Consider the following 25,000-nt stretch of genomic DNA (forward strand, 5'->3'; position numbering starts at 1 on the left):
AATATGAATCTAGCTTTACAATACTGCAGCCTATCAGTGATCAATAAATTGATCAATAACTCAGCCATGATCTGTGTGAGGAGCTCATCGTTTCACTGATTACTGATCAAATGCAAACACAGATCATTTGTTTCAAAGTTGCTCTTTACTGTCTCTGCTAATGCTAATACTGCTAATACTGCTACTGCTAAAACTGCTAATGCTAATACTGCTAATGCTAATACTGCTAATGCTAACACTGGTACTTTTAACAATGCTATTGCTAAGTAATACTGCTACAAGTACTGCTACTGCTGTTACTACCACTATTTGATATGAGTAATGCTAATACTTCTGCTGCTACTGCTGCTACTGATACTGCTACTACTAAAACTGCAATTTCTAACAATGCTACTGCTAATTCTTCTAATTCTCATGCTGATTTTTCTGCTGCTAATACTGATACCACTAACACCACTACTGCTAATATGGCTATTTCTACGTTTAATGCTGCTTCTGCTAACACTGATTTTTCCACTGCTAAAACTGTCCTTCTTAATGCTAATAATTCCATCAGAAAGACTCGTATTTGTATTATAAGTACTGGAGTAGCAGTGTTAGCTGAACAGTAGTAGACGTATTGTGATTAGCAGTACCATCACTAGCAGTTATGTAGCAGTTGTTGTAGACGTATCAGTATGAACAATAGCATTATTAACAGTTGTAGTATTAGTAGTATTGGCAATATAGGTTAGCATTATTAGAAGTAGCCTGAAATAATTCAATTAAATAATTACATTATTATTATCATTCTTCTTCTTCTTCTTCTTCTTCTTCTTATTATTATTATTATTATTATTATTATTGTTTTTGTTGTTGTTGTTGTTGTTATATTTTATTATATTATATTATATTATTATTATGATTACAGTATACCAGCAGTCTCACTGGCAGTATTAGCAGTACCGCTGCTGTAATACAAACTACAATAAGAAATGACAACATGAACAAACAGAAACAGTGTGACATGTTTGTTGTTGTTTATTCTTGTCTGTTTATTGTTAGTACCTTCAGTCAACTTGTTGTTTTTATCTGTATTATATTTCTGTGTTGGAACACATACTTGGATTTTTATTTTATGTATTTATTTATTTATTTATTTATTTTTGTCAGAGGAAGAGGCGGGAAAAGGACGCCTCGCCAGGCTCGGCCATAAAAGCGACGTGATGACGTAGTTGAGTCTACGTCTTTCGTGGTCGTGGATTGGCGCCGTGCAGATGCAGTCAGAGGTGAGTGTCCTGCTCCCGTCGTTGATCCGACCATGTGAGCGAACCCGAGCCGCTGTTTGTCCCCCGCCGAGGGCTCAGTGTACCGTGTTCAGTGTGAAGACAGACCCGGGACGGTGCTCCGCTCCTCCGGGAGGCTGGACCCGGCGGGTACCCTGTGTTAGCGCGGAGAGCAGGGCTGCTGATAGCGGGAGGAGCAGGAGAGCTAGTTAGCTGTTAGCTGTTAGCAGCAGCTGCTGCTGTGTGTTTGGCTAACGATGCTAACAGAGCTAACAGCTAACAGAGCTAACAGAGCTAATCACACAGCAGAGGAACATGACACTTTACACAGCTCAGTTTAATGTGACAGGGAAGATACTCAAGTACTTTTACTGAGTACTCAAGTACTTTAACTGACTATTAAAGTAGTAACTGAGTACTGAAGTATTTTTACTGGCAAATGAAGTACTTAAACCAACTATTATAGGACATCAACTGAGTACTGAGTACTAGAGTTAAAAGTACTTTGATGACCCTTGTCATCATGTTTGTATTTGATAAAACTTCAGTCATCAAATATACTTGTATTGCAGTCTGGTGTATTAATACTCTGTTAACTGCAGTTATAAAGAAAATGAAAAATAACAAATATTAAACCTGAAGTAAAAGTTAGTTCTAATAATTCTTGGTAACAAAGTTAACTGATGTTTTCATTATTTGAGTTGATTGTAAAGAAGAAACAGGAGCTTCACTCTTCTGAAGTATTTAATACTGAATTCAACAAAGACACTTTTTAAACTGTGAAATACTTAGACGGTTGATTTTTCCATAAAAAGTGTGTGTGTGTGTGTGTATAATGTATATAAATTTGTGTTTGTGAGTCCATTTTAAGACTTCCTGTCTGTCTTTTACTTACTCTCAATATAGTTTATGTTGTTTACATTATTAACGTTACGGTACTTTTGAATGTTATGTCTTCAAAAAGACAATAAATATGTTTTAAAAAAGATGTAATAATAATAATAATGAAAAGTCAGAATTAAGACATTAATGTATCACCCCGTTATTATAACAACTTTCTACGTTTTTAGAAAGTTTAATATGCAACAATAAATAAAATGTAATTATTTATTTTAGGAGTAAAATCTGTAAAATAAGTCCAGCTGTTCAGTACATCTGGTCTGATCCACAGACCTGAACTTCAGGAATGCAGTTAACGATTGGTTTCATCATTGATTAATCTGTCCATCGTTTTCTTCATTGATTAGTTGTTTCCTTCATAAAATGTCAGAAAATGTTGATCAGAGTCCAAGATGACGTCTTCAAATGTCTCGTTTTGTCCACAACTCAAAGATCATCAGTTTCCTGTCAGAGAGGAAAGAAACCAGAAAATATTCACATTTAAGAAACTGAAATCAGAGAATTTTAACTTTAAAAACAACAACAACAACAACAACAACAACAACAAAAAAAACCTCAAAATGATTAATTGATTCATTAATCCTGTTACAATCTTGTCAGTTGAAAAAAACTATTTTTAAACTAGTGACCAATCTGGCAATAATCTTTCCAATAATCAGTCAGTTATTTGGTCTGTAAAATGTTAGAAAATATTGATCTAAGTCCAAGATAATTGAAAAAGGTGAGTCGTAGCAGTAAAACTGACAATGTTGATAAGAAATAAAAGACAAACTCTCGTGAGAATAAACAGAATTTAATTTTCCAAAGTGAAACGTCTCATAAACACAGAGAGCAGAAACATATTTCAGATGAATTATGGTACTTTCTATATTTCTATACAGTGAAGTACTGTGTGTAATACTGTATTATATGTGTGTGTGTGTGTGTGTGAGAGGTTTTACATTCAGAACAAGATGACAGAATATGACTCATGTTTTAAATTGAAACTGCACACAGACACAATATGAAGCAGATTTCTAAGGTTCTTTACATCCTCGTTTGTTCTCAGACGGACGATTTAATTTAGTTTTCTGTCTTTTAAAGTCATAATCGTACAAAGTTCACACTCCGCTACGTTTCAGTACTTTAACCAAAAGACGTGTATAATTAATCATAAATCACAAATATTATCAGTTACAATCACCATTAAATGAATGAGATCAGACATTTGTTTCTGGTTGAAGAGACTCTTTATCATAATAATTTTACAAAATGTTTAGTCCCTAAACAGGCTGCAGTTAATGAGTGTTTTCATTCAATTAACTGATTAATTAATCCTGAGACAACCTTGTCAGTTATTGATCCAAACGTGGGGCGTTTTTTTATCCTGCTGTCAGGACCTGTTTGACAAGTCTTCATTGATCAATCTGCTGATTGACAAAGATCAACAGTTTAAAAATATTTGTAATCATGTGGAGCACACAGACGTACTTTTTCAAGTATTTCCTGTGAGAAATTTGGACTTTTTTATTTAAGAAAAGAATAAAAATAGTTTTTTTGTCATTGTTGTAAATACAGTAGAATTCAATACTGCAGATAAACAAATTTATATTAATTATTAAATGATTAAATTAAATATTGAATTGTACCTGAGTGTTATTAAAAAAAAACCCAACAGCATAATATTTAATGAAACTATAATAAAATATTAGTTAAACCAGAAAACCTCGTCGGCCTGTTTTCATTCCTCTGATGATCAATCAGGCACGACTGAAACATTTAATATACAGGTCAGCTGAAGATATGACAGGAAATGTGGTGAGAGAGTCGGGGAGTGACGCGCAGCAAAGGGCGTCAGGCGGGCGTCAGGCGGGTGTCAGGCGGCGTCAGGCGGGCGTCAGGAAGGCGTCAGGCGGGCGTCAGGCGGCGTCAGGAAGGCGTCAGGCGGGCGTCAGGCGGGCGTCAGGAAGGCGTCAGGCGGGCGTCAGGCGGGCGTCAGGTGGGCGTCAGGCGGGCGTCAGGCGGCGTCAGGCGGGCGTCAGGAAGGCGTCAGGCGGGCGTCAGGGGGCATCAGGTGGGCGTCAGGCGGGCGTCAGGCGGCGTCAGGCGGGCGTCAGGAAGGCGTCAGGCGGGCGTCAGGCGGGCGTCAGGAAGGCGTCAGGCGGGCGTCAGGCAGGCGTCAGGAAGGCGTCAGGCGGGCGTCAGGCGGGCGTCAGGAAGGCGTCAGGCGGGCGTCAGGCGGGCGTCAGGAAGGCGTCAGGCGGGCGTCAGGCGGGCGTCAGGAAGGCGTCAGGCGGGCGTCAGGAAGGCGTCAGGCGGGCGTCAGGCGGGCGTCAGGCGGCGTCAGGCGGGCGTCAGGTGGGCGTCAGGCGGGCGTCAGGCGGGCGTCAGGAAGGCGTCAGGCGGGCGTCAGGAAGGCGTCAGGAAGGCGTCAGGCGGGCGTCAGGGGGCATCAGGTGGGCGTCAGGCGGGCGTCAGGCGGCGTCAGGCGGGCGTCAGGCGGGCGTCAGGAAGGCGTCAGGCGGGCGTCAGGCGGGCGTCAGGAAGGCGTCAGGCGGGCGTCAGGCGGGCGTCAGGCGGCGTCAGGCGGGCGTCAGGTGGGCGTCAGGCGGGCGTCAGGCGGGCGTCAGGAAGGCGTCAGGCGGGCGTCAGGAAGGCGTCAGGCGGGCGTCAGGCGGGCGTCAGGAAGGCGTCAGGCGGGCGTCAGGAAGGCGTCAGGCGGGCGTCAGGCGGGCGTCAGGCAGGCGTCAGGAAGGCGTCAGGCGGGCGTCAGGCGGGCGTCAGGAAGGCGTCAGGCGGGCGTCAGGCGGGCGTCAGGAAGGCGTCAGGCGGGCGTCAGGCAGGCGTCAGGAGGGCGTCAGGCGGGCGTCAGGCGGGCGTCAGGCAGGCGTCAGGCGGGCGTCAGGAAGGCGTCAGGAAGGCGTCAGGCAGGCATCAGGCGGGCATCAGGCGGGCGTGGAACCCACGGCCGCCGCAGACGCACGCTCTCCTAATGATGATCTAAATACATCAAGATCACAACATGACTGCCTTTAGTTTTCAGATCACGTGACGATCAATATTTCTTAAAGGTGAAATTTGTATCATTTTAAATGAAATACTGTAGAGACGCTGAAATAATCAAGCAAAAGTCACATCATAATCATTTTTCACTGAAAATTAGATTAATGCAAAAATCACAATTTTAGTTTCAGTCAAAATGAAATTATAACTAATAATTATAGTTTAATACTGTGATAAAAATCTCTGGATGTACTGTGACACTCAGCGTTTCTCACTCCTGATTGGACAGTGACAGAACACACAAGACAGGAAGTGGAGGGAGAGAGGGGAAACATAAGGTCTGGGACTGGATTTGAATCGAGGGACTTTGTGGTTTGTGGTCGGAGATAAACTGCCGTCGTTCTGTCAGGAAGATGAAGAGTCTCATACCTGATCTGTGTTCCCATCAATAACCAGTGTGTTAATACATCATCATCATCATCATCATCATCATCATCATCATCATCATTATCATCATTATTATTATTATTATTATTATTATTATTATTATTATTATTACCTGGCTCAGGTTAAAATAATTAAACGTACATTTTGCTGTTGGGACGTTTCAGGATAATAAATGATGTGATATCAGATTAATTTATGTTATTGATCAGAACAAACCTACTTTATATACTGTGTGTGTGTGTGTGTGTGTGTGTGTCAGAGGTCTGATGTACATAGAAATTGTTACTCTTTGTTAAGAATCAATCAATTCAAATCAAACTATTTACAATATATAAAGACAAAATTGTAAAAAGGCAGAGTGGATCTGTGAGGAGAATTAACAGCGTGTGTCATGTTGCTGTGTGAAGTGAACGATGAGAGAAACGGCGTGCTGCTCGTCCCGTCGCCTGTTTTTATTCTCCAGTGAGTCTGCGGCTCGTCACATGACCTCGTCTCTATAATTACAGTGTGATTGATGATTAACTGTGAGCCGCTTCAATTAACAGAAGAAAGTCACTTCTCACTCACATTAATCCTCTAATATGAGATCAAAGCTGTTCCTGCAGCAGCTTCACTCACACTGAAACACACTCATCATCGTCATCATCAGCATCATCATCACATCAGCATCATCATCATCATCATCATCGTCATCATTATTATTCTTAGTCAGATTTGATCGTGTGAAATGTTTCATGTGCCTCTGCTGCACTGAGCTGAATAAAGAAAAGTAAACATTTAGTGCTGCCAACATTATGTCAGTCAGAAATATATATATATGTATATGTGTATATATATATATATATATATATATATATATATATATATATATATATATATATATATATATATATATATATATATGTATGTGTATACATACATATTACAACAAATCAGGTAATCAAGATGATCTTCAAGAATCAATAAAGATTCAAGAAAATTCAAGAAAGATTAAATGTGAATATTTTCTGATTTTCTCTGTTTTTTGTCACAGTAAACTGAATTTCTTTGTGTTTCGGACAAAACAAACTGCTGGAAAACGTTTTTTTTTTGTTTTTTTTTCGTAGATCAAACAATAAGGCTGATCAAATACTTGAACAGAAGAGTCTCCAGCCATGCTAGCTGCTCTGTGAGGATGTTGGGCTAATGCTAACATCAGCACACTAACATGCTCAAAATGCTATCATGCTGGTATAATGTTTACCATGTTCACCATCTTAGCTTAGCATGTTAGCATGCTGTTAGCTAACAGAGTCCAGCTGAGGCTGATGGGAATGTCTGTAGTTCTGCAGGTATTTGATCATAAACCAAAGTGTTGGACACATGAAGATGTTGACCTGATGATGGCGCTAGATGACTCGTCAGGGGATCAATAAAGTTATAAAAATTCAACGTGTTGAGAACATGAAGGTCTTTATCCCCTTCCATCCACCAGCAGATCCTGTCATCCACAGAACAACACAGCTAACAATGCTAACACTGCTAACAATGCTAACAGTGGTTCTGAACGTCACCACACATCAGACATTAGCAACTAAGCCTAACGTTAGCACTCGAACATGTTAATGCTAGCATGCTGAAACATGAAATATCACATGATTGCAGTAGATGCAGCATGTTAACATGCGTCGTTACACCAGTGACAAAGTCATGGTGATGATGTCACTGGAGGTCATGTGATGTCTTTTAAATCAGTGGTTCTTCACAGAGACGAGTGAAACGGCAGCGTCTGTCCTCCGATTTAAAAAAGACAAACTCAGATCAGACGTTGAAACTGTGAGACATGTTTTTTGGGTGAAATGGGCGGAGTTAGGCACTGGAAGGTTTACCAGTCGTTTGTTGACAGTAGAGCTGCAACGATTCATCGATGATTAATCAACTGTTGAATTATAAATTAAATTATTAATCGATTGTTTTAGTAATTGATTATTTGTTGAAGTAATTTTTTAGTTAAAAAAGTCCAAATTCTCAGTTTCTTAAATGTGAATATTTTCTGGTTTCTTTCCTCGTCTCTGACAGGAAACTGATGATCTTTGAGTTGTGGACAAAACATTTGAGGACGTCGTGTTGGACGACACCGACGGACATTTTATGCACAAAAACTACTAATTGATTAGTGGAGAAAATGATGGACAGATTAATTTATAATGAAAATAATCATTACAGGCAAGACTTGAAAAATAGGTCACAGACGTACAACAAGATTCAACTGGCAAGAAAGTGACAAGATCAATTAATCAATTAATTGAGAAAATGATTGACAGATTAATCAATAATTAAAATGGTAAGAGTTGACAGGTTTTTATTAAAGTGAAGCTTCATAGTAATTCAACCTTCAGATGGAGAAGATATATTTAATGTTAACAAGTTAAATCATGCGAACACTGATGATAGGCAAGGCGCCAAAACCGTCGGCGTCGAGACGCCAACAAGGCTAATGATTTAGCGAGCAGCTAACGTAAAGCAGAAAATACAAAAGCATAATGAAACAATGAAACTGTTATATTACTGTCCCATCCACTGAAAAATGAACCTGTGTGACCTCTGACATTTACGATCAGCAGACACGTCGGGACTCTGAACTGTGAGGGCGGCGGCGTTCACGCGGAGCGAACACGCCAAACACGAGCCCGAGATAAAGTCACATATCAGGACGGTGTGTCCGGCGATGACTGAGTCTCTTATTAGACTCTAACAGCGGCGAAGCCCAGTTAACTGTGTATTGATACATGGATATTGATCCTGCGAGAGGCCGTGATTCGATCAGTTTAAACGAGTCGGAGCCGCTGATGTGATCGGGACGTCAGGTGGGATGAATTCCTGCTTCGCCCACAGATTCACAAAACATTCATCATGAAGAAGCAGAAAAACATTTCCACTTCAGTTTCCAGTCTGATCGTGTTCGTCTCCGTGGCGTGCGGGCTGACTCATGACTCAGCTGCTGTTAACCCCTCGCTGCCTGCTGCTCAGGGGGGATTCCCTCGCCGTCAGGGGGAAGTCACAGACATTAACCCTTTGTTTCATGTGTGTCGGCAGCCTTCCATGTTTGCAGCAGTGGGCGAGGAAAGGTGTCTAGGTGAGATGAGTCTGTGGAATCCCCCGCCGCGGTTCACAGGGACTCTTTAAGGTGGAATGATGTGTTCGACTTTAATCGATCCATTTCTGATAAACTTCCAGTCAGATGACCTCACTTTGATTCCACTTCAGACTTTTCATTTCCTTTTTATTTCGTATTATCTTCACAGCTGACGAGTAATCTCAACATCTTTTCCTTTCAAACGTTTTTATTTGTAGACGTTTATATTTTCCGACTGCAGATCTTTTAGATCCAACTGTTGATTTTTGTTGGTTGAATTTCATTGTTACATTTGTTGACTTTTTATCGTAAGTTATTTTCTCTATTAATCAATGTGTTGATCATTTTTAGTCGTTTTGTTTATAAAATGTTGAAAAATATAAAAATATTCTCAGAGTTTAATATCTTTATGTTTTGTCCTTCAGTTTAATGGAGGAAAGAAACCAAAAAAATATTCACATTTTAAAAGATGAAATCAGAGAAAATGACTCGAAATCATTAATTGATTGTTAAAACAGTTTACAGTTAATTTAATAGTCAATTAATAATCACTCAACTGATTCGTTATTTCAGTTCAGATGTTTTTCCTGAAGTCAGAAAACTAAAACTGATCATAAAATATGATTAAAGTAGTTCAGTAATTGTGTTTTTGTTTGTTTGTACCTTTCTCTTCATCCACTGGTTTCCAGCCTCTGGCTCTGGACCCCCGCTGGGTCCACAGATCTGTCTGAGGGGTCACATCATGATCAAAGATCAGATTTATTTTTGTCTTGTTCTTCTAAAATTCATCAAAGTGAAACAAAGAAGAGCTGATGAGGTCTGAGTGTGCAGTCAGTCCGTTTCTTCATTTTAGAGGTCAGAAGGTCAGAAACCGTCGAGTTAATGAGCCTCCGTCCCTCCGTCCCTCCGTCCGTCCCTCCGTCTGTCCCTCTGTCCTCTGTCCGTCCCTCCGCCTGTCCCTCCGTCCGTCCCTCTGTCCGTCCCTCCGTCTGTCCCTCTGTCCTCCGTCCGTCCCTCCGTCTGTCCCTCCGTCCTCTGTCCGTCCCTCCGTCTGTCCCTCTGTCCTCTGTCCGTCCCTCTGTCCCTCTGTCCTCTGTCCGTCCCTCCGTCCGTCCCTCCGTCTGTCCCTCTGTCCTCCGTCTGTCCCTCTGTCCGTCCCTCCGTCCGTCCCTCCGTCTGTTCCTCTGTCTGTCCCTCCGTCTGTCCCTCTGTCCTCTGTCTGTCCCTCCGTCTGTCCCTCTGTCCGTCCCTCCGTCTGTCCCTCTGTCTGTCCCTCCGTCTGTCCCTCCGTCTGTCCCTCTGTCCTCTGTTCGTCCCTCCGTCTGTCCCTCTGTCCCTCTGTCTGTCCCTCTGTCCGTCCCTCCGTCTGTCCCTCTGTCCTCTGTCCGTCCCTCCGTCTGTCCCTCTGTCCTCTGTCCGTCCCTCCGTCTGTCCCTCTGTCCTCTGTCCGTCCCTCCGTCTGTCCCTCTGTCCCTCCGTCTGTCCCTCTGTCCATCCCTCTGTCTGTCCCTCTGTCCTCTGTCCGTCCCTCCGTCTGTCCCTCCGTCCGTCCCTCTGTCCGTCCCTCCGTCTGTCCCTCTGTCCTCTGTCCGTCCCTCCGTCTGTCCTCTGTCCGTCCCTCCGTCCGTCCCTCTGTCCGTCCCTCTGTCCTCTGTCCGTCCCTCCATCTGTCCCTCTGTCCTCTGTCCGTCCCTCCGTCTGTCCCTCTGTCCCTCCGTCTGGCCCTCTGTCCTCTGTCCGTCCCTCCGTCTGTCCCTCTGTCCTCTGTCCGTCCCTCCGTCCGTCCCTCCGTCTGTCCCTCTGTCCTCTGTCCGTCCCTCCGTCTGTCCCTCTGTCCTCTGTCCGTCCCTCCGTCTGTCCCTCTGTCCTCCATCCGTCCCTCCGTCTGTCCCTCTGTCCTCCATCCGTCCCTCCGTCTGTCCTCTGTCCATCCCTCCGTCTGTCCCTCTGTCCTCTGTCCGTCCCTCCGTCCGTCCCTCCGTCTGTCCCTCTGTCCGTCCCTCCGTCTGTCCCTCTGTCCTCTGTCCCTCTGTCCGTCCCTCCGTCCATCCCTCTGTCCTCTGTCCGTCCCTCCATCCGTCCCTCCGTCCGTCCCTCCGTCTGTCCCTCTGTCCTCTGTCCTCCGTCCGTCCCTCCGTCTGTCCCTCTGTCCGTCCCTCTGTCCTCTGTCCGTCCCTCACGTTCACATTTTAATATGTCGCATTATTTTGGAGCATTGAGGAAAAAGATTGGAGCGTTTGAGCACAATGGAGGACATAATGTTTGAATTTGTATTTTTGACACATCAGATTTAACCTGTGTCGAGGCGGCGGCGGCGGCGGCGGCGGCGGCCGGTATCTGCACAGAGAGAATAAAGAGCTCATTACTCAGAGCTGATATGGAGCAGATTTATCGACCGATGAGCTCTGTGGCCGACTGAGTGCTGCAGATAGTTTAGCTCCCATTGTGGGCGGCTAAATGGAAGGACTGGAAATGACTGGGAGGATTCAGAGGGTGGACACGCAGACGGACAGAAAGACGGGGGACTTCCTGTTAAAGCTGCTCATCATAATGGACTCGCAGCTTCTCTGTCAGGACACAATGTGCTGCAGACATCATCATTTACTGCAGCTGCAGCTCAGCGGGTCAACAATAGTTTTCTTTTACTGACCTCAGCTTTATTTTCTGTCTTTACACTCAGAAATGATTCACACACAAAGACATTCAAATCTGCTTTACTGTTGTTATTATTGTTATTATTATTATTATTATTATTGTTGTGTATCTGCTGACATATTTACTGTTTCTGTTTCTGGGGACTCACTGAGAGGTCCTGGGCCTCAGGTTGAGAACCACTGGATTAGACTCTAAAATGAGTCTAATCCAGTGGTTCGTTGTTGTTGTTGTTGTTGTTGTTGTTACATGACACGCCTTCTGAGGTGTACAGGTGAGACTGTAGCCGACACTCGACGGTGTCCTGCAGTCCGCTGCCCCCCCCCCCCGCCGTACCTGACGTTAACACACACGTTCCCGTCTTCTGGTTCTCAGATTGTAAAATCCTCCTGTATCCTCAGATTCTTTTTTTCCTTAAATCTGCGCAGCTTCTTCATCTGTTTGAATAACAGACACACTGTAAATATTGTTTCTACTGTTTTGTACATTTATTTTTCTTTTTTCCTCCATGTTTCTGTTTATGCTGTTTTAACTGACAGTACTTGCCTTAATCCATTTTATATTTCTAGTCATCTGTTTGTTATGAAAACCTACTTGGTAATAAAACTGCAGGTCAAAGTCAGCGGCGTTTTTAAAATAATTGAACACTAATCCACCTTTTTGTCGTCTTTGAAAAATGATCCGATCTGTTTCAGTTCTCATATTTAACATGTTGAATTCTACCCTTTTAAAATATCAAGCTTCGTGTTTTAGGACGTAATATGTTGTGAAATTAATATAAAACCTTGTGTTCAGATATCGGATATCTCGTCCTGCGATCGTTACCACTGCTGTTTAATTATCAGCTGATTTCTGCAGCTTTTCCTCACAAATTGGATTTATTTAAATTATTGGATTTATTGATGACATGGTTTTTTGTTTGATCGGTGTTTGTTTTAAATTAATAGTTAATTATTCAGTGGTAAACCAACTACAGTCAGAAGTACAACCACAGTAAAATTCAATTAAACTCATTAACTTTGGTCGTCTGCAGGTCTAATTCTCAATAAAATGAAATCAGTAACCTTTATTTAAAATTTCTTTACAGGCTGTTGTGTTTCTGAAGTTTCAGTCTGATGATATTTGAATTCTCTGAACAGACTGAAGTCAGTTTTCCTGTTTGTTTCTCTTCTAGTTTTTCATGTTTAGTCATCCTGAGTTTGACTGAGTTGCTGTGACACAAATGCCAACAACAGGATGTGGACTGAATTTAAATATTGATCCTGCTGCAGCGAAACCATTAGAGATGTTATTCATTAATCTGACAAAGAAAAACATTTTTTCTTTTGTTGAACTTAAAATCGTCAGTTATTTTTTGTCCTGGTCTGATTTTCAACCATCTTTCACTTTTTAATAAGTGTCTCAAATTCACACGGATCAATCGTTTGTAACAGAGAAACAACAGGTTCATCAATAAAAACAAAAAGTCTAATCAATGCAGCTCCATCCACCTGATCGGTCTGATCAATACCGTCTGTCTCCTCTCTGTCAGAGTTCTCAGACGCCCAGCGTTCTCCTGCTGGAGGCGTTCTATGGCGGCTCGCACAAACAGCTGATCGACCTGCTGAAGGAAAACATCGACAGCTGTTCTGTCCACACGCTGCCCGCCAAGAAATGGCACTGGAGGGCGAGAACGGCGGCGCTGCACTTCAGCCAGACCATCCCCACCTGTCCGTCATACAGGTACGACTCACACAGGTGGAGAAACACCCATCAATAAAATCAAACAACTAAATCATTACTGGAGAAGTTATTGACACATTGATCACCAGTGACACCAAACAGGATCAATTTTTCACCATCCTGATATTTTACAGGCAAACGACTAATAATCAGTCAATCGAGAAAATATAAATTATTGCATTCTGTTTTGATTTATTTGTTTCACACATTGTCCCAACCGGAGCTGCAACGATCACCAACCATCAATCAATTAATTGTCTGTTGCATAAAATGTCATGAAATGTTGATCAGAGTCCAACATGTCGTCCTCAAATGTCTCGTTTTGTCCACAACTCAAAGATCATCAGTTTCCTGTCAGAGAGGAAAGAAACCAGAAAAAATTCACATTTAAGAAACTGAAATCAGAGAATTTGAACTTTTTTAAAATAAAAAAATGACTTAAAATTAAGGATTGTCAACATAGTTGGCAGTTAATTTAATAATTGATTCATAATCTGTATGACATAATAAGACTCTGCCTGTTTCTGCAGGAAATTAGTAAATATGAGGTGGTTAACCAATATTAACAAATATTTTTAAAAAATATTAACAAATATTAACAAATATTAAAAAAAAGAAAAAATAATAAAAAAAATAACAAATATTTTTAAAAAATATTAACAAATATTAACAAATATTAACAAATATTTAAAAAAAATATTAACAAATATTTTTAAAAAATATTAACAAATATTAACAAATATTTAAAAAAATATTACCAAATATTTAAAAAAAATATTAAGAAATATTTAAAAAAAATATTAACAAATATTAAAAAAAATATTAACAAATATTTTTTAAAAAATAATAACCAATATTAACAAATATTTAAAAAAATGATTAACAAATATTTTAAAAAAATATTAACATATTTTTAAAAAATATTAACAAATATTGTCAAATATTAACAAATATTTTTAAAAATAAAAAAAATTTAACAAATATTAACAAGGGTTAATAAGGATTGATAAGTGTTAATAAGTGTTAATAAGTGTTAATAAGTGCTCTGCTTCCTGTTTGGTGAGAGCTGTAATCTTTCGTCATTTTGAGTTGAAACAATGAAGATGAGGATGAGGAGCAGTGTGAGGAAGATTTCACTGAAGTTTGAATCTGCTGAGTCAGATCTGATCAATAACAGTCAATCAGAGATCCACACTGATCTATATTTGATCGTGTGTGTGTGTGTGTGTGTGTGTGTGACTCATTCTCAGATTGTGTTTCTTAAAGGGCATCATGAACAAACACACTCACGGTTTCACTGTTTCACTGTTCTGCTCTCTGATTGGCTCCTGACTGTGTCACATGTTCACACAGTACTTCAGGTCTTCAGACTCTTCAGCTCGTCTTCGTTTTGAGGTCATCGATACAAACAGGCATCGATAAAAGTTTATTTCTGCAGCTGAAAGTTTTAATCAAACAACTTTGTTCTCTTCATACATTTAAAAGTTTTAATCAAAATATTCATGAAGAATAAACATAATAAAATGTTTAATATTATCAGGTTTGAGTTTCACAGAATAAAAACATTTCCTTTGTGTTTGTTTGAGCTGTCTGAAGGTCTGCAGTCATGCTAGCAGATCTTTTCACGCTGTATTTGCAGCAGTGCTTTTAGCTAGATGCTAACCATCAATTTGCTAACATGCTCACAGTGTTAACAAATACAATTTTTACAATCTTAAATTCAAATGTTAACATTGTAACAGTAGTAAATTAGTATAATATCATATAAAATGCTAACAAGCTAACGGTAACATTGTAAGAGTGGCAGTTTATGAGTCAAGTTTAACGTAATTATTTAACATTTAGCATTCAACATTCCTAGCATACTAATATTAGCATGTTTGCTGCTTTCTTCTAGCTTCTCAGCATTAAAAGAATCTAAATCAAAAAGATTTGAGGCCATTTTAATACTCTGTTTACCATGTTCACCATCTTAGTTTAGCATATCGGCATGCTAACAGTAGCTAATAATTACTAAACAGCTCAGTCCAGCCGAGCCTGATGGGAACGCCTGTAGTTCTGCTTTTATTTGGTCATAAAGCAAAGTATTGGACACATTAACATGATAACATTAGCATGAGAGTTTTTTTATCCAGATAAAAAGGATCCAGTCCTGATCAGGGTGATTGATCAGTCAGTTTGATAGAACTTTTTCTCTCTCTGTGTGTCCATGTTGAATCCAGAGGTGGTTCTTTGTCTCCAGGTCTCTGTCTTCTGGACTGACCATGTGTCTCTCTGTCCTCAGAGTTCTGTTCTGCAGCTCGGTCCTGAACCTGTGTGAGCTGGTGGCTCTCAGACCAGATCTGTCCCGTCTCAAGAAGGTTCTGTACTTTCACGAGAACCAGCTGGTTTATCCGGTCCGCAAAGACCAGGAGAGAGACTTCCAGTACGGATACAACCAGGTCCTCTCATGGTAAACACACAGGCACGCAAGTTAATGATAATTATTCTGATTATTGATGAATTATCGGTATTAGTAAGTCAGCTGAATCAAGTCCAACGAGTTCCAGGTCATAAATCAGGTGATGCATCCAAGTGAAGGTGTTCCAAGTCAAAACACACACGTCCATACAGTTTGTTTGTCCTGGGTGGACGTGGACACGTTTACACTGCGCACACAGCAAACAGCTGGACTGGCTGTCAACCATTAAACTAGATTTTATTTCTAAATCTTGGAAAATTAGACACAGAGACAAAATGAGATCAGTTTATTTAAAGTTTGTGAGCCAGTTTGGGTTAAAATACTGATCTCAGAACAGATATGAGACGTCTCAGTATGTTGTTGGACGTATTTTAGTCCAACTTGTCAATATATTTGAGCACCGTTCAGTTCAGTGGAGGATAAACTCAGTTGACTCATCTATTTTAAATCAAATACATCAGTCAACACATATTTACTCAGTGGTGGACAGTAACAAAGTACATGTTTTGAGTATCTGTACTTTACTTGAGTATTTGTTTTTTTTGTAAACTTCAGACTTTCGCTACATTTCAAAGATAAATATTGTACTTTTGACTCCACTTCATTTCTATGAAGCTTGTTGTTACTTTTCCACTAAGCGCAGCTTTGAAATCAGCTGTTGGTGTTTTTTCTTTTCTAAAATGCAGTTGGTCACATGACGTGTTCCTCACAGAAACAAACCAATCACAGAGCTCCTCTGGACTGATGTCACAGCAGAAACACGTCATCCAGGCGTCTGTAACAAGAACAAACTGTCCCTCTGTCATTCAAACAGAAAGAGGTCATGGAGAAAGACTGAACTAAATCTCAACATGTTATTAGAATTATTCATTATTCCAGGTAGTTTTTAAAGTTGGATTGTTTTTATCAGAGTGAAAAATACTACATAATTCATGTATATATACTGCATCTGAAGACAGAAAGAAATCTGAGTTATTTAACAGAAAATCCTTACAGTCGACTTCAATCTGATTTAATGATGTGATTTTAATTCAGTTACATCAGAAAATGTTTGTTTTTGTTTCTGATTGTGTTTCTGTGTTGAAGTTTTTAAGGTGTTTCTACACACTTTGTGTATCAGAGAGGATCTACAGCAGGTCACAGCTTCATCAGGTGGTTCACAGAGTTACAAGGTTCAGTAAACGCATCATGAGAACAATACAGCATGTACTGATATTAGAAAATGTACTTTGTAATTTGTACTTTTGAATATTTAAGTATTTTTAAAAGCAAGTACTCCAGTACTTTAACTCAAGTAAAATTTTGACTGAGCAACTTTCACTTGTAGTTGAGTAATATTTGACCAGGAGTATCTGTACTTTGACTGAAGTACTGGAGTTGAGTACTTTGTCCACCGCTGTATTCACCCCACAGCCCTGATCAAGTTCTACCTGCTCAGTGGACAGTGGAACGTTACGATGGTTCATTTAAGAACTGATCTACAGTCAGAAAAAAGTCTGCAAGAAACAGAACGAATGTATAAAATGTGACCTGATGTTTGTGTCGTAGGAAATGATGTCATCGGTTAAAGGCTGATAAAACAATATGAAGTATATTTTGAGCCATGAAGTTCCTAAAGTTCTTAAAGATGTATTAAATATATAACTAACAATATCAAACCGAGGAACTGAGCGCCGTTTGTTTGATCTCAGCTGCAACACTTTGTCTTAATGAGCCTGTCAAGCTGCATGTGATTGGTTAATGAGCTGCTGTGACATGATTGGTTAATGAGCTGCTGTGACATGATTGGTTAATGAGCTGCTGTGACATGATTGGTTAATGAGCTGCTGTGACATAATGCTGTGTGTGTGATTGAAGTGGCTCTAGTTGTCATTAATCAGTTGTGTAACAGTAAAGAGAAAAGTGATTGTTGTTGATCTGCAGGGCAGCTCATCAATAAGTAGAGTCTAACCACGTTACAGCTGCAGGTCATTAGGAGGATTCTGATTGGATCAAAGCCAGATGACTTCACTCAGTCAAATTAGACCGCAGCACAGAGCTTCATAATCAAACAATAACCCACAGCTCACTGTTTATACATCAGAACTACATTAATAAAGCTTCATAAAGCTTCGTTATCAAGCATCAGACTACAGATGGCTGTTTTACTGTTAGCTAACTTATTCTTTTGTTAGCTAAGTTATTCTTTTGTTAGCTAATTTATTCTTCTTTTGGCTAAGTTATTCCTCTGTTAGCTAAGTTATCCCTCTGTTAGCTAAGTTATTCCTCTGTTAGCTAAGTTATTCCTCTGTTAGCTAAGTTATTCTTCTTTTGGCTAAGTTATTCCTCTGTTAGCTAAGCTATTCCTCTGTTAGCTAAGCTATTCCTCTGTTAGCTAAGTTATTCTTCTGTTAGCAAACTTATTCCTCTGTTAGCTAAGCTATTCCTCTGTTAGCTAAGTTATTCTTCTGTTAGCTAAGCTATTCCTCTGTTAGCTAAGTTATTCTTTTGTTAGCTAAGTTATTCTTTTGTTAGCTAAGTTATTCTTCTTTTGGCTAACTTATTCTTTTGTTAGCTAAGTTATTCTTTTGTTAGCTAAGTTATTCCTCTGTTAGCTAAGTTATTCTTCTGTTAGCTAAGTTATTCCTCTGTTAGCTAAGTTATTCTTCTGTTAGCTAAGTTATTCCTCTGTTAGCTAAGTTATTCTTCTTTTGGCTAACTTATTCTTTTGTTAGCTAAGTTATTCCTCTGTTAGCTAAGTTATTCCACTGTTAGCTAAGTTATTCCTCTGTTAGCTAACTTATTCTTCTTTTGGCTAACTTATTCTTTTGTTAGCTAAGTTATTCTTCTTTTGGCTAACTTATTCTTCTGTTAGCTAACTTATTCTTCTTTTGGCTAAGTTATTCCTCTGTTAGCTAAGTTATTCTTTTGTTAGCTAAGTTATTCCTCTGTTAGCTAAGTTATTCTTCTGTTAGCTAAGTTATTCCTCTGTTAGCTAAGTTATTCTTCTTTTGGCTAACTTATTCTTTTGTTAGCTAAGTTATTCCTCTGTTAGCTAAGTTATCCCTCTGTTAGCTAAGTTATTCCTCTGTTAGCTAAGTTATTCCTCTGTTAGCTAAGTTATTCTTCTTTTGGCTAAGTTATTCCTCTGTTAGCTAAGCTATTCCTCTGTTAGCTAAGCTATTCCTCTGTTAGCTAAGTTATTCTTCTGTTAGCAAACTTATTCCTCTGTTAGCTAAGCTATTCCTCTGTTAGCTAAGTTATTCTTCTGTTAGCTAAGCTATTCCTCTGTTAGCTAAGTTATTCTTTTGTTAGCTAAGTTATTCTTTTGTTAGCTAAGTTATTCCTCTGTTAGCTAAGTTATTCTTTTGTTAGCTAAGTTATTCTTTTGTTAGCTAAGTTATTCCTCTGTTAGCTAAGTTATTCTTCTGTTAGCTAAGTTATTCCTCTGTTAGCTAAGTTATTCTTCTGTTAGCTAAGTTATTCCTCTGTTAGCTAAGTTATTCTTCTTTTGGCTAACTTATTCTTTTGTTAGCTAAGTTATTCCTCTGTTAGCTAAGTTATTCCTCTGTTAGCTAAGTTATTCCTCTGTTAGCTAACTTATTCTTCTTTTGGCTAACTTATTCTTTTGTTAGCTAAGTTATTCTTCTTTTGGCTAACTTATTCTTCTGTTAGCTAAGTTATTCCTCTGTTAGCTAACTTATTCTTCTTTTGGCTAAGTTATTCCTCTGTTAGCTAAGTTATTCTTTTGTTAGCTAAGTTATTCCTCTGTTAGCTAAGTTATTCTTCTGTTAGCTAAGTTATTCCTCTGTTAGCTAAGTTATTCTTCTTTTGGCTAACTTATTCTTTTGTTAGCTAAGTTATTCCTCTGTTAGCTAAGTTATTCCTCTGTTAGCTAAGTTATTCCTCTGTTAGCCAAATTATTCCTCTGTTAGCTAACTTATTCTTCTTTTGGCTAACTTATTCTTTTGTTAGCTAAGTTATTCTTCTTTTGGCTAACTTATTCTTCTGTTAGCTAAGTTATTCCTCTGTTAGCTAACTTATTCTTCTTTTGGCTAAGTTATTCCTCTGTTAGCTAAGTTATTGTTTTGTTAGCTAAGTTATTCCTCTGTTAGCTAAGTTATTCTTCTGTTAGCTAAGCTATTCCTCTGTTAGCTAAGTTATTCTTTTGTTAGCTAAGTTATTCTTCTTTTGGCTAACTTATTCTTTTGTTAGCTAAGTTATTCTTCTTTTTGCTTACTTATTCTTTTGTTAGCTAAGTTATTCTTCTTTTGGCTAACTTATTCTTTTGTTAGCTAAGTTATTCCTCTGTTAGCTAAGTTATTCTTCTGTTAGCTAAGTTATTCCTCTGTTAGCTAAGCTATTCCTCTGTTAGCTAACTTATTCTTTTGTTAGCTAAGTTATTCTTTTGTTAGCTTAGTTATTCCTCTGTAAGCTAAGTTATTCCTCTGTTAGCTCAGTTATTCTTCTTCTTTCTAACTTGTTGTACTGTTGGCCGAGTTATTTCAAACCTGTGAACCTGTGGACTGAACTGATAATAAAATACTTTATTGATAAGTGAATTGATCAGATATCTGCGGTTGTCTGTGTTGCAGCCTGGTGTCAGACGTGGTGGTGTTTAACTCCGCCTTCAACATGGATTCCTTCCTGTCTTCCATCTCTTCCTTCATGAAGAAGATCCCAGACCACCGACCCAAAGACCTGGACCGGCTCATCAGACCCAAGTGTGTTGTCCTGTACTTCCCACTGCAGCTGCCTGACGTCAGCAGGTCAGTGTGTTTACTTTCACTTCTGTCCTGTATTAGTTTGATCAGGTATAAATATTGATCGGTTCTGTTTCTTTATGACATTGTTATAGATTATTATCAGTCACAGTGTATTGATCAGGTCCAGAGTGTCTGATCTCAGACCTGTTTTCTGTTTGTTTAAATGAGCAGTAGCTGTTTGTTCACCAGTGTTGGGTGTAACGCGTTACTGTAATTACATTACTTTTTTCAGTAACTAGTAGTGTAAGGCATTACTCGTCTGAAAATGGTAATATTATTACAGTTTTCCCGAGCTGGTTACTTGCGTTACATTTTCCAGTAGCACCTTCATCACACACAACACAGAGAACAGAAGGGAAGGGGAGGGGGGCGTGAATGTGATTGGTCTGGGTTTGGCACGAGGTATCATTTACCATCACCGATTGGTCGACACCCGGCAGCAGAGCGGCACCCGCAAAGACAGATGGGAACAAATGGAAGCGTCAACAACGGCGAGCTCTTTTTCAGAGGAAGGTTCCCAGCAGCAGAAAGCGAGTTTGGACGGGTGGAGATTCAGTCGTTATTTTGAACGTGTTGAACAGAAGGAACTTGACGTGCTCACTCTGCCCGCGGAGGAACCTGCTCTCTGCCCGCGGAGGAACCTGCTCTCTGCCCGCGGAGGAACCTGCTCTCCGCCCGCGGAGGAACCTGCTCTCTACCCGCGGAGGAACCTGCTCTCTACCCGCAGGTTCCCGCGGAGGAACCTGCTCTCTGCCCGCGGAGGAACCTGCTCTCCGCCCGCGGAGGAACCTGCTCTCCGCCCGCGGAGGAACCTGCTCTCCGCCCGCGGAGGAACCTGCTCTCTACCCGCGGAGGAACCTGCTCTCTACCCGCAGGTTCCCGCGGAGGAACCTGCACTCTGCCCGCGGAGGAACCTGCACTCTGCCCGCGGAGGAACCTGCTCTCTACCCGCGGAGGAACCTGCACTCTGCCCGCGGAGGAACCTGCACTCTGCCCGCGGAGGAACCTGCTCTCCGTCCGCGGAGGAACCTGCTCTCTACCCGCGGAGGAACCTGCTCTCCGCCCGCGGAGGAACCTGCTCTCCGCCCGCGGAGGAACCTGCTCTCTACCCGCGGAGGAACCTGCTCTCTACCCGCAGGTTCCCGCGGAGGAACCTGCACTCTGCCCGCGGAGGAACCTGCACTCTGCCCACGGAGGAACCTGCTCTCTGCCCGCGGAGGAACCTGCACTCCGCCCGCGGAGGAACCTGCTCTCTGCACTCTGCCCGCGGAGGAACCTGCTCTCTGCCCGCGGAGGAACCTGCACTCTGCCCGCGGAGGAACCTGCTCTCCGTCCGCGGAGGAACCTGCTCTCTACCCGCGGAGGAACCTGCTCTCCGCCCGCGGAGGAACCTGCTCTCCGTCCGCGGAGGAACCTGCTCTCTACCCGCGGAGGAACCTGCACTCTGCCCGCGGAGGAACCTGCACTCTGCCCGCGGAGGAACCTGCTCTCCGGCCGCGGAGGAACCTGCTCTCTACCCGCGGAGGAACCTGCTCTCCGCCCGCGGAGGAACCTGCTCTCCGCCCGCGGAGGAACCTGCTCTCCGTCCGCGGAGGAACCTGCTCTCTACCCGCAGGTTCCCGCGGAGGAACCTGCACTCTGCCCGCGGAGGAACCTGCACTCTGCCCGCGGAGGAACCTGCTCTCTGCCCGCGGAGGAACCTGCACTCTGCCCGCGGAGGAACCTGCTCTCTGCACTCTGCCCGCGGAGGAACCTGCACTCTGCCCGCGGAGGAACCTGCACTCTACCCGCGGAGGAACCTGCTCTCTACCCGCGGAGGAACCTGCTCTCTGCCCGCGGAGGAACCTGCACTCTGCCCGCGGAGGAACCTGCACTCTGCCCGCGGAGGAACCTGCACTCTGCCCGCGGAGGAACCTGCTCTCCGCCGCTTCTAACTCCACCTCCAACTGGAAGAAGCACCTGGAGCGACAGCACAGACTCCATCTGATGCATCTCAGGCAATTATACAGTAATTAAGAAAAAAAATGTAACTAGTAATATCACTAGTTACTTTCTCCAGGGAGTAATAAAGTAAAGTAAGGCATTACTATTTTTGAGTTTAATATGTAATATGTAATATATTACTTTTTTGAGTAACTAGCCTCAACACTGTTGTTCACATCAAAGTGACAGACTGGGATCAGCTCTGTGGGTCCAACTGGGATTACTGGTCAGACTGGGAGTGCACCATCAGGGTGGGGGATGTTTTGGTCACAGCTAACAGTGTGTGTGTGTGTGTGTGTGTGTGTGTGTGTGTCTGTGTCTGTGTCTGTGTCTGTGTGTGTGTGTGTGTGTGTGTCTGTGTGTGTGTGTGTGTGTGTGTGTGTGTGTCTGTGTGTGTGTGTGTGTGTGTGTGTGTGTGTGTGTCTGTGTGTGTGTGTGTTTGTGTGTGTCTGTGTGTGTGTGTGTGTGTCTGTGTGTGTGTGTGTCTGTGTGTGTGTGTGTGTCTGTGTGTGTCTGTGTGTGTCTGTGTGTGTGTGTGTGTGTGTGTGTGTGTGTCTGTCTGTGTGTGTGTGTGTGTGTGTGTGTGTGTGTGTCTGTGTGTGTGTGTGTGTGTGTGTGTGTGTGTGTCTGTGTGTGTCTGTGTGTGTCTGTGTGTGTGTGTGTGTGTGTGTGTGTGTGTGTGTCTGTGTGTGTGTGTGTGTGTCTGTGTGTGTGTGTGTGTGTGTGTGTGTGTGTCTGTGTGTGTGTGTGTGTCTGTGTGTGTGTGTGTGTGTGTGTGTGTGTGTGTGTGTGTGTGTGTGTGTGTTGCAGGACGTCTCCCCTCCAGTGTTTCTCAGCTCATTTTCAGCTCATGCTAATGTGTCTGATCCACAGTGAACTCAGTCAGTGTAAGTAAGTGATGATATTCATGGATGACAATCCCTCCACTCGCCTGCAGCCGCTGCACCGAACGCTGCGACTGCGTCCGGCGCTTTGAAAATATAAAACACTCCGGGGGGGGGGGGGGGTTCTCTGGTTCTCTGCAGAGGTATTACACTGATGTGGTCTGATCAGAGGGGGGAAACACCAAAACAAAACTGATTCACCAATAACTCTGTCATCTACAAACTGATTATTTGCATCATTGATTTTTCCCTCCATGAATCATTTTGACTGTAAAATATCAGATTAATGTTGAATTAAGAGCCACGCTGACACGTTTCTCTAAATAATGTTATGAGATGAAAAGAAAGAGTTCAAAGACACGTCTTCATGTGTCTGGTTTTATTTGACCAAGAGTCCATAACTCACAGAGACTCGGTTCACTGAGGTATAAAGAAAATCTGAGACATGAGACAAACTGACAGCAGAGGACGGACACGAGTTCTGCTCAGAATATTTACAGAAATGATTCATTGATGCCAGTTTTTACCTGCAGTTTTCTCCGGACAGCTTTGCCTCTTTTCTAGTTTTCTGTCTTCAGAACAGACAGCGTGGATCACAGGAAGTGCTCCTCAGGCTCTGATCTGAGTGGACGATGCAGATCACTTTCATGGTGTCTGTCGGTCTGAGGTGGAATTATGGTGAAGAAAAACTCTGTGGACCAGAAGAAGAAAACAAAACAAAACAAAAGTGTGTGTTTAGTGAGTGTGTGAATGCTCTGAGGCGTCTCTGGCCTCGTCTCTGTCCTCGTCTCTGGCCTCTGCTCTGAGGCGTCTCTGGCCTCGTCTCTGGCCTCGTCTCTGGCCTCGTCTCTGGCCTCGTCTCTGGCCTCGTCTCTGGCCTCGTCTCTGGCTTCGTCTCTGTCCTCGTCTCTGGCCTCGTCTCTGGCTTCGTCTCTGGCCTCGTCTCTGGCCTCGTCTCTGGCCTCGTCTCTGTCCTCGTCTCTGGCCTCGTCTCTGGCCTCGTCTCTGGCGTCTCTGTCCTCGTCTCTGGCCTCGTCTCTGGCCTCGTCTCTGGCTTCGTCTCTGTCCTCGTCTCTGTCCTCGTCTCTGGCCTCGTCTCTGGCCTCGTCTCTGGCGTCTCTGGCCTCGTCTCTGGCTTCGTCTCTGGCTTCGTCTCTGGCCTCGTCTCTGGCCTCGTCTCTGGCCTCTGCTCTGAGGCGTCTCTGGCCTCGTCTCTGGCTTCGTCTCTGTCCTCGTCTCTGGCTTCGTCTCTGGCCTCGTCTCTGGCTTCGTCTCTGGCTTCGTCTCTGGCCTCGTCTCTGGCCTCGTCTCTGGCCTCGTCTCTGGCCTCTGCTCTGAGGCGTCTCTGGCCTCGTCTCTGGCTTCGTCTCTGTCCTCGTCTCTGTCCTTGTCTCTGGCCTCGTCTCTGGCTTCATCTCTGGCTTCGTCTCTGGCCTCGTCTCTGTCCTCGTCTCTGGCCTCGTCTCTGGCCTCTGCTCTGAGGCGTCTCTGGCCTCGTCTCTGGCTTCGTCTCTGTCCTCGTCTCTGTCCTTGTCTCTGGCCTCGTCTCTGGCGTCTCTGGCCTCGTCTCTGGCTTCGTCTCTGTCCTCGTCTCTGGCCTCGTCTCTGGCCTCTGCTCTGAGGCGTCTCTGGCTTCGTCTCTGGCCTCGTCTCTGGCTTCGTCTCTGGCTTCGTCTCTGGCCTCGTCTCTGTCCTCGTCTCTGTCCTCGTCTCTGGCTTCGTCTCTGGCTTCGTCCCTGGCGTCTCTGGCGTCTCTGTGGTCGGTGTGTTTGTGGGATCCATCCATCAATCGGCCTTTGAGCGGTGGACTTTTGTAATTTAATAGTGATTGATCAGAGCCGGCA

At 42.6% G+C, this 25,000-nt stretch overlaps 1 protein-coding gene across 1 annotated transcript in view; it reads left to right on the forward strand.

The window, feature by feature from the left end:
* Positions 1-1,159: 1,159 nt before the first annotated feature.
* The window catches only part of qtman (queuosine-tRNA mannosyltransferase), a 56,444-nt gene continuing 32,603 nt past the window's right edge, over positions 1,160-25,000 (forward strand). Inside the window, exons 1-4 of the mRNA XM_084714301.1 lie at positions 1,160-1,268; positions 12,893-13,083; positions 15,368-15,535; positions 20,119-20,292. Of these exons, the coding sequence (XP_084570427.1) occupies positions 1,257-1,268; positions 12,893-13,083; positions 15,368-15,535; positions 20,119-20,292 (545 nt within the window). The 5' untranslated portion in view covers positions 1,160-1,256. The remainder of the gene's footprint in view (positions 1,269-12,892; positions 13,084-15,367; positions 15,536-20,118; positions 20,293-25,000) is intronic.

Source organism: Lutjanus erythropterus, unplaced genomic scaffold (genome assembly GCF_056507025.1).
Source record: "Lutjanus erythropterus isolate fLutEry1 unplaced genomic scaffold, fLutEry1.hap2 Scaffold_179, whole genome shotgun sequence".
NCBI lineage: Eukaryota > Metazoa > Chordata > Actinopteri > Lutjaniformes > Lutjanidae > Lutjanus > Lutjanus erythropterus.